This window comes from Sander vitreus, chromosome 7 (genome assembly GCF_031162955.1).
Source record: "Sander vitreus isolate 19-12246 chromosome 7, sanVit1, whole genome shotgun sequence".
Taxonomy (NCBI): Eukaryota; Metazoa; Chordata; class Actinopteri; order Perciformes; family Percidae; genus Sander; species Sander vitreus.
This window is the reverse complement of record NC_135861.1, coordinates 23474248-23483260: the sequence shown is the minus strand read 5'-3', so window position 1 is coordinate 23483260 and position 9013 is coordinate 23474248. Positions and strand designations below refer to the sequence as shown.

General features: G+C 39.6%; 1 protein-coding gene across 3 annotated transcripts; it reads left to right on the top strand.

Annotated features, from left to right (window-relative positions):
* The first annotated feature begins 1404 nt into the window (after positions 1-1404).
* On the top strand, positions 1405-8944 carry pcbp2 (poly(rC) binding protein 2). 3 transcript variants are annotated; one of them, XM_078255461.1, is made up of 13 exons: positions 1405-1572; positions 2370-2502; positions 2688-2711; positions 2802-2834; positions 2971-3087; positions 3189-3320; positions 3420-3548; positions 3692-3766; positions 4037-4078; positions 4435-4507; positions 4604-4659; positions 4833-5002; positions 7871-8944. In XM_078255461.1, exons 2-13 carry the CDS (start codon positions 2434-2436, stop codon positions 7905-7907), a joined length of 957 nt encoding a protein of 318 aa, XP_078111587.1. In that variant the 5' UTR covers positions 1405-1572; positions 2370-2433; the 3' UTR covers positions 7908-8944. The 3 variants fall into 3 exon arrangements, with proteins under 3 accessions (XP_078111587.1, XP_078111586.1, XP_078111588.1); XM_078255460.1 differs by having other exon boundaries at positions 4037-4096; XM_078255462.1 differs by lacking the exon at positions 1405-1572 and having other exon boundaries at positions 2423-2502; positions 2632-2711; positions 4037-4096.
* Positions 8945-9013: the final 69 nt, after the last annotated feature.

Below are 9013 nucleotides of genomic sequence, written 5' to 3'. Positions count from 1 at the left end.
TTCAGTCATAGTTATGTTTCAAAGTTGTCTTTAGTGCGAAGTTGTTGTGAGTATTGTAATGCTTAAAACCAATGTAATTAATAAAAACACTTTATTAGAGTGTTGATTATGAAAAGACTTAAGATTTGAGAAAGTAAGTCAATTTAAGTTTTGGTCTTAAATATGCGAGGGTTCAAAAAAAGCTAATAAGCTAATCAAACTATTCACTGCCAAGTTTTTTACTTAACTTACTCAAGTCAAAGTAGAAATACCTCAATGTCAAATAAAGTCCATTACAAGTAAATGTCCTGCATTCAAAACGTCACCAGAGAGGTATTATCAGCAAAATATACTTACAATATCTAAAGTAAAAGTACTTATTTTGCAGAAAGGCCCCTTCCAGAAAGTTAATGTTATGATGTTACATTATTGTATAAAATGCAATACAATAGTCCCATATAAAAGCATGGTAAATAATAATAATAATAATAATAATAATAATAATGACTGACTTTTGTGTTAGACAATAAAATGATGAAAAAAGGGTTTTAAGCCATCCAAGATATTTTAATATGTAATGTACCCAGAATGATCAGCAACTAAATTATGTAGGAAATATTCACCATCATCCCACCAGTAGTGAAGGAAGTATTCCGATCTTCTACTTGAGTAAAAGTACTAATACCGCTGTAAAAAAAAAAAAAAAAAAACTTTATGAGTAAAATTACAAATATACTTAAAGCTAGCATTGTGCAAAATTCCTCATTTTAGAAAAATATACATTATATTATTGCATTATAATTTGTGTAAGCATCACTAATGTCACAGCTGTTACAGGAGTGGCTATTTTCAGCTGGGTAGCTTCATGTTAAACAATATCTCAGAATGTAATAGTTGATTCATATTTTGTATTAATAATCTTAATCTGCAAAGTAACTAGGCTAAATAACATTGTCAAGTGGAGTAAAAAGTAAATCTGCCTCTCTGGAAATAATGGAAATACTCACGTAGCCTAAAGTACAAGTACCTCAAAATTGCACTTAAATACAGTAGGCTACTTGAGTAAATGTGACCTACTTACATTCCACCACAGCATCTTACTACATCCATGCCTACTACACAAGATACAACATTTTGATTTTGAGGTAACGTTAACGTTATTAATATTGCAAAACATGTTTTTCTCAAGTAAATGCTTTAAATCTGCACATCCATTGTACTAATTAATAAAACTCCTTCTAAAAGAAATGAGCGGAAGCATCGTGAAAAACAAAAAACAGTGTTTTTCTTACCTAAATTACAAGAATATATATATGTATTACAAACATTAAACATCAGCCGTGGTGGAGCAGTGGTGGTGGAGGGGCAGCGCTCCGGAGTGGGCGGGGTTGACCCGAGTAGAGGGGCGGGGCTGTTGAGAGGTCAAAGTTGAATGCATTTTGTCTTTTGTGCCAAGCAGAAGAGTGGAGTCCGATCGAATAGCGGCGTCTCTTCCCTCTTCCCCGGATCCTTTTAAAATTCCCTCCCGAACCTCTCCCCTTCTACCCTTGCCACCCTACCCACCCCCTGAACACACTTCAAGGGACGGTTCGGGTAAGACCTCCAGAAATATGGCTTTGTTTGTGTTTTTCCCGTTCAGAGTGACGGACTGAAGGGATACCTCGGCGTGCCTCAGTGCGCTCCGCAGGCCGCGGGATCAGACTATTCCCTGGATCAGGCGATGCTAACGCTAGCGACCTGGATCGAAAATGACAGAACTGCATTTAACTTTATGGCAGATCAGGAGTTAGTTGCTAGCCTCTGTATTTAAAGTGTATTTTACAGAAATAATCCAGCCGTCTAGCTAGGTAGGAATTTATAAAGTCACGGTAGAAATGTTACGATGCTAACTTAACGTTAGCCTTCAAATGCTGCTTGCGTGAATAGCTGTGATGCTCTTCTATAATAGGATCTGTGATGTTAACGTTATTCAATGGGGCTTCTTGTTACAATCAATGCACGCTATTACTATTACATAAAGTGGACGATTTGGTGGCTTGCATTTAACGTTAGGCCTTAAATATAAATCGGCCCTCTATGTCGCAACAACTGTTTAATGCCGGGTAATAGACATTGCCCCAGGGAGACAGTGGGTCATTGTGCAAACGTGAATGAGTGGACCCGGGCCAGTCTAACGTAAATTGCCAGAATGAAACGCCACATTCTTTAAACATGACAAGCTAACGTTATTAAAGTACAGCACAAGTCCACACGATGTTAACTTGCTACATCGCTTAATTGTTCTTCACTGACAGCAGCTTTTTAGTAAACAAGGCTTTCTGCTGAGATGTCCTCATAGTTTCCAGTACCTATATTTGTCCCTGATGGTCACATTTTCCGCTCTATTGCAGACATTCAACCAGTGACCAAAGACCCACTTTGTTGGCCAGTTTAACTCTGGATTCACCTGCAGAAATGGACTCAAGTCTGGTTGAAGGAGGACTTAATGTCACCTTAACCATCAGGCTACTCATGCATGGCAAGGTGAGGCTGACAGCATGCAATGTCTGATAACATGTTTCAAATCTAAGACCCAATCTGAAGTCTGCATTCACTCCTGAGTTTAATTAGGGCAATCACAATGAAAACAAACATCAATTTTTCCTCTGCCAGGTGACCACAAAGACTGAATTTATTTCTTTAATAAGCATTTTCGTTCTCTTCTGTAGGAGGTTGGAAGCATCATTGGCAAGGTAAGTCAGTTTTATTGCCCGATGATTGCTATCTTCATCTTGCCCCTCAGTGTGTTTTGTAAATATTGTGTATTTGTGCTTTGCTTACAGAAAGGAGAATCAGTAAAGAAAATGAGAGAGGAGGTAAGATGTTTAAAAAAAGAAATAACGTGGGTAAACGGGAAGAAATATGTCCATACATTCAGTGACATTGACTCATGCATCATATGATAACACTGCGACTGAACAGATTTCCTCTTTTGTTCCCTTGTCTGTGCAGAGTGGGGCTCGCATCAACATCTCAGAGGGGAACTGTCCGGAGAGGATCATAACCCTTGCGGGACCCACAACCTCCATTTTTAAAGCCTTCTCTATGATCATTGAGAAACTGGAGGAGGTTAGATGTGCTCGCTGTGTCTTAAGTCAGACATGTATAAAGCAACAGAATTGACACATTCGAGTCTTCTAACTCTTGTTGTCGTGTCATCTTCCCACCAGGACATTAGCACCTCAATGACTAACAGTACAGCCACCAGCAAACCACCGGTCACCATGCGTCTCGTTGTGCCTGCCAGCCAGTGTGGCTCACTCATTGGTAAGGGCGGCTGCAAGATCAAGGAAATCAGAGAGGTTTGTCATCCTTTTTTTTGTTTTTGTTTTTTTTGTTGTTGTTGTATCTTATCTCTGATTTGTCCTAACTCTTGTTTGTTTGTGGATGTGTCTTCGCAGTCAGCAGGAGCTCAGGTACAAGTAGCAGGGGACATGTTGCCCAACTCAACAGAGCGTGCCATCACCGTTGCAGGGACCCCACAGTCCATTATCGAGTGTGTCAAGCAAATCTGCGTCGTCATGCTTGAGGTACGACACAGTTTACTGTAATGCCGCATTTACTCTTTTGGAACTGTATGATGACTGTTATTAATACCTCCTGGTGGTTTATTAGTTTATGTGTTGCTGTTGATGTATTGACTATCAATGGTGTATATTTCTGTTGTTCTTAGTCTCCACCAAAGGGAGTGACCATCCCGTACAGACCCAAACCCTCAGGCTCTCCTGTCATTTTTGCAGGTGGTCAGGTAAATGCTTGTTTGTTCTCTAGATCTGTCACTTGTACTATTTGTCCCAGCAGTGTCCACTGTTTTGAGGGGAAAGAGTCCCAGTTTTTACTGAAGCACAGGTCCAATGAATTTAATCATACTCGGGCTGTCATTCTAGTGGCGAGTGTGCTGTCTGTGGCATGCCTGCCTTTGTTCTTGTAGTACACCAAGGACAGAGGACTGATGGATATTGGAGTACACTGTGTGTGACACTGCCACACCCTCCTAAGTGCTGTTCTCTCCTTGCAGGCCTACGCTGTCCAAGGGCAGCACGCCATTCCACAGCCTGATGTAAGTGAAGGGCCCTCTGTAAGTGATCCAATATATTTGCAACTTCGGTCCTCGGAAGCCATGCCACCTTCTTGTTTCATCCCACTGACTCTTATTTTTCCAACCCCCACTGCCTGATATCCATTTAACAATTTCAAACATTTATACTTATTTAACAATTTAACAATGATATTTTTTTCTACCCTTTTAGGCTAAATCATGAGTTCCATGTTCCATTTCATATTTTCCTCTCATCATCACTATAACTACTAGGAAATCATTTCAAAAATTTCAGCTTTGAAGTGTCTTCTAGATTTTCCTCACTCATGCTTTCTGTCTGTTTGCGCGCTGCCTCCTTTTCTCCATTGTTTCAACAGCTCACCAAACTTCACCAGCTGGCCATGCAGCAGAGCCCCTTCCCCATTGCACATAGCAACCAGGGCTTCCAGGGTAGGTGGACAGATTGAAAGAGGGAATGCGATTACTGTAGATTTGTAATAATCCACCTAGTCAACACTCTCATTGGCTTTCTTTGCATTTCTTCAGCTGGGATGGATGCCTCTGCACAAACTGGCTCTCATGAGCTGACCATTCCAAACGATGTAAGTTGCATTTATCTCCTTTTTTGCTTATTCTCTCTCTCTCTGTGTGTGTGTGTGTGTGTGTGTGTGGAAAAATATGATGCCATTTTATTTTCTTGCTGTTTTTTTTAATCTTTCCTCGTGTAGTATTGAAGATGCTGATGTGTTCTCACGTTTTTCTTCATCTCCCTCAGCTCATTGGCTGCATCATTGGCCGTCAGGGCGCAAAGATCAATGAGATCCGTCAGATGTCAGGGGCTCAGATCAAGATTGCCAACCCCGTGGAAGGCTCCACTGACAGGCAGGTCACCATCACTGGCTCCCACGCCAGTATCAGCCTGGCCGAGTACCTGATCAATGCTCGGTAAGAGGCATTATGCTACTGCAACACATCCACCACAGAGCAGCAAGTTTACAGGAACACAGCAGTGTTTTAGGTCAGACTGTTTACTTTGTATCTAAAATATGTAAACTCTAGAGTAGGGCTGGGTGATACGGACCAAAAGCCATATCTATGTATTTTTTGTCTGAATGACAATATACAGTATATATCTGTGTTCTACAAAGTGGGCTGTTGTAAGTCAAAGCCACATGTGATATGTCACAAGCACTTTTATGAAATGCAAAGTAGGGCTGCACAATATTTTTTTAGTGGTGCCCTTTTATATTCAATTCAATGTTCAATTTATTCAATGAAAGAGTGTTGCAAATGATTTTCTTTCATTTGTTTTAAATTCAACAAGCAATTGTTGTATTTTAGCAGAAATGCAGAACTGAGTACACTTTTATATCGGTTTATTTATCGCAAGTAATATCGTTATCGCGATGTTCAACAACCAAGCATCTTTTCCTCATATCGTGCAGCCCTAATGCAAAGACATGGTTTCCTTCCATGTTTGAAAATATACAGCTGCAACACACGCAAATGAAAATATATATCTAAAATAAATGGCCTATATTTAATAAGAACGGGCCTATCTCTGAGAATGCTCCTTCAGCTGTTTTCAACAACAGAGAGGGGGAGAGTGCGCAATGGACTGAAGCATTATAAAACTATAAAAGGTATAAACTATAAAAGGTATTAAAAACTTTCTTTGATCATGGAGATTGTTACTGTACAATTCTCTGGCTTATCAGTGAAGTTTCGGTTTACGGATTCTCTACTCAGAATGACGGCTGATTCTTTATGAACGGCTCCAGCGCGGTCATCAGCGTCACATATGGCTCATGTATGAAATGTCTGTATCGTCACGGTGCTGCATTTTTAAAATGTATTATGAACTACGATAATCTGGTCATGGGTCATGTTTTTCGCTCACGTCCAGGCGCGTTCCCACTCGCGCTCACTCCTAGAACTGAAGGTAAACGTTACGCCCAGTAGCTACTGTTCTTCAGTGTTTTTTGGCCGTTGTCCAAATACAGGTGTTCCTCTCTTGCTTTAACACAATATACAGCTGGGCAAATAATAAAAAAAAAAATCTAGGCAAAGTCAGCAGTGTGGGCCTGCCTCCATGTTGCAGGAGAGCCTGTGAGCGAGTGGGGGCGGGGTTGCCCGGAGAGTGTGAGAGACGAGAGATGCAGACACGGGCCCGGCTTTACTGAAGAAATGGGTTATGTAACGCAACCTCAAACTATATCGTTGTAAACGGTAATGTCTCATCTCCTATGTCGTTTGAAAATATATATCAATATACCTTAAAACGTCGATATACTACTCTAGAGTGCAGTTTACAGGAGTTCAACATTCACAGGACAATAACTTGATAATAAGCTTCTTTTACAGGTGATGTCTGTAATCTAGTCCAATACATTTTCTTTTGTCATATTCAGTGAATATCTCCTCACAGTCTGCTAGCTGACGTGTGTGTGTGTGTGTGTGTGTGTGTTAAAAGAAAATCGGGTGTTCATACACAGCCCTGGCTCTGTAAATGGGAAGTGTCGCACAACGTTATTCCGTTCGTGGACAGGAAAAACGCCATGGGTGTTTAAAGAGAGGCAGTGGGAGCGAGTGGGACGGTACATCTGGCACATGCTAACGTTCTGACGCAGCACTGACGGGAGGGGTGTAGTTGTTTGGGTGTTGAGTTAAAAATATCGACAATCTTTCTCCAGAATCGCAGACTCACAACTTTTTTTTAATTGATTTCCTGGAGTTTTCTTCTCATATGTTAATTTGGCCAGCCATGTCAAAGACACCCTCCATATTAATAATAATGAGGACCGGGAAATGAAAATGGTAAATATTTACTGAAGCTTTAATCACATCAGACTCCAATTACTAGGCAGTTGTTACTGGGAGGAAAAAGAAAGCGGAATCCTGACTGGTGCTGTAAAAACTTCAATAACCTTTCAATACTAGTAATAATTACACACTTCAAAGTGTGTGTGCGTGTACACACCAGGTTTTTGTTGGTCAATGGCGCGATCATTTCCCGCTGCCTCAAGATAGCAATACGCCAACAATGCACCTGAGCACACCTCCCTAGGACCAGCACGCCCATGGGAGCATTTGCTATTTAAACGACGCGGGCGCTGGATGGAAAATTAACAACTGCGTCGTTCTTAAACTAGCAAAGACACTTGCGTCGGGCTTTGCGCCGCGTCAGGCCGGGTGCAAGATAGGGCCCTAAGTCCCATTTGGATAAGTATGAAGGTTTTAAGTAAACCTTCCTGTTAAGCCTGGCCTTTTAGTACGCGTTAAATGTATTTTATTAATACATTTATTTTATTCCATGTTTTAAAATGTTAATATTCCCTCTTTATTTTATCTATTTTACTTTTATTTTGAAATTAATTTGAACTTTTTATTTTGTGTGTGCATTAGCGCCTTACTGTCTTATCTGCTTGTGAAGCACTCTGAATGACACTAACCTGTATGAAAGGTGCTATACAAATGAAGTGATTTTATTGGGGGATTAAAGCGGGAAGAAGGCTAATGTATTTATTATTACCAGAGCATTGGTCCGTTTTGTCCCATTCAGACAGGATAAAAATGTCAGGAGGAAGTGGATAATAAAATATTTGTCTTAACGGACTTCATCATTTTGGGCGACATTTTTGGTTTTGTTACACAGTGGAGGACATTCTGCGGGAAAGTCAAACTCAAACTGCCTGCTGAACTAATGAAACACAACATGCTATGTGTCACAATCAATACATTTTAAGTTTGCTGTATGAGCTCAAGTGTTTTGTATCAAATGTTAAGGTTTTTTTTTTTTGTCGTGCTCCTCAGGCTCTCTTCTGAAGCTACTGGACTCGCAGCCAACTGACATGGAGGATCGTCATCAGCACCTAACGTAACCCCTCCCCCTACTTTTTACCAAGAGGTCCCTTATTGAACTTAATGCAAAAACCAAGTACTATAAACTCACTGTTTTCTCCTCTGCTTTGGTTAGACACCTACTCAGTTGTAACTACACCATCATCATGATATTGGTATTTTTATTTATTTATTGTTTTTAAATTCCCTTTGCATATAGTTTTCAAAGACTCCCTTCTGTTGTATTTTTTCCTCTTATTTTACTGTATATCTGTATGATCTTCTTGATATAGGTAAAAAGTTTTAGAAAAATCTGAAAAGGCATAAATAATGTTTTTCTTATGTCAGATTTTTCTTAGAAAAATGTAAAAAATGAAGAAAAAAAGACACAATAGATGGACTGTTCTTTCCCTTTTTAAATATCTATTTATTTTTATTTAATACACAGCAACGTGTAAGAGTAGAATTCATTGATATTTGCCATCTTCTATTTGAAGCTGTACTTCCTGAATGAGGCATTGTGGGTTTAACGGGTTTCGGTGGGTGTAAATGATCTCCAGGTGAAGATGTATGCAGGAAAAACCTTTTTTAGTCAGAAGGTAATTTATCACTTGTTGAATGTTCAAAGGAGAATTTTAAGCTACATTTTTGTCTCACCTCTAATTTGCTGAGTAATTGTTTTGTGTCATTCCTGTTTCCATCCGTTTTATTTCTCGATCAGGACTTTTGAGCATTGTTGTGTATTGGATTCTGATAAGGGTGGGTGGGCCTTGGTCACCAGGTGTGGGCCTGAATGAGAGGAAAATATTTTCTTTTCTCTGAAATTACTATGACCATAGTAATGACGATGATGATGATGATGATAATAATAACATTGAAATGTTTGTTTTAAATAGAGAAAATATTTTTTTTAACTGCAGGGCTGGGGAATGCTGCAAGGGGCAAAACTACAAAGACATATTGGTCTTTATAAGTATATTATGCTGAGGTATTAAATTATGATTAACTAGAAGGAGAATTATAGAATTAACACTAGTTTCCTGCTATCTTTTTGCCTGGGTCAGATTTTATTTTTTATTATTCTTTGCAGGATGAAGAAACTCACGTTTTTTGTGC

Excerpts from the sequence above, each read along its gene's own strand:
- pcbp2 (XM_078255460.1), top strand. The coding sequence starts at position 2,434 with ATGGACTCAAGTCTGGTTGAAGGAGGACTTAATGTCACCTTAACCATC. Across the intron at positions 2,503-2,687 it reads GGCTACTCATGCATGGCAAG|GAGGTTGGAAGCATCATTGG; the intron begins GTGAGGCTGACA and ends TCTCTTCTGTAG. Across the intron at positions 3,767-4,036 it reads TCATTTTTGCAGGTGGTCAG|GCCTACGCTGTCCAAGGGCA; the intron begins GTAAATGCTTGT and ends CTCTCCTTGCAG.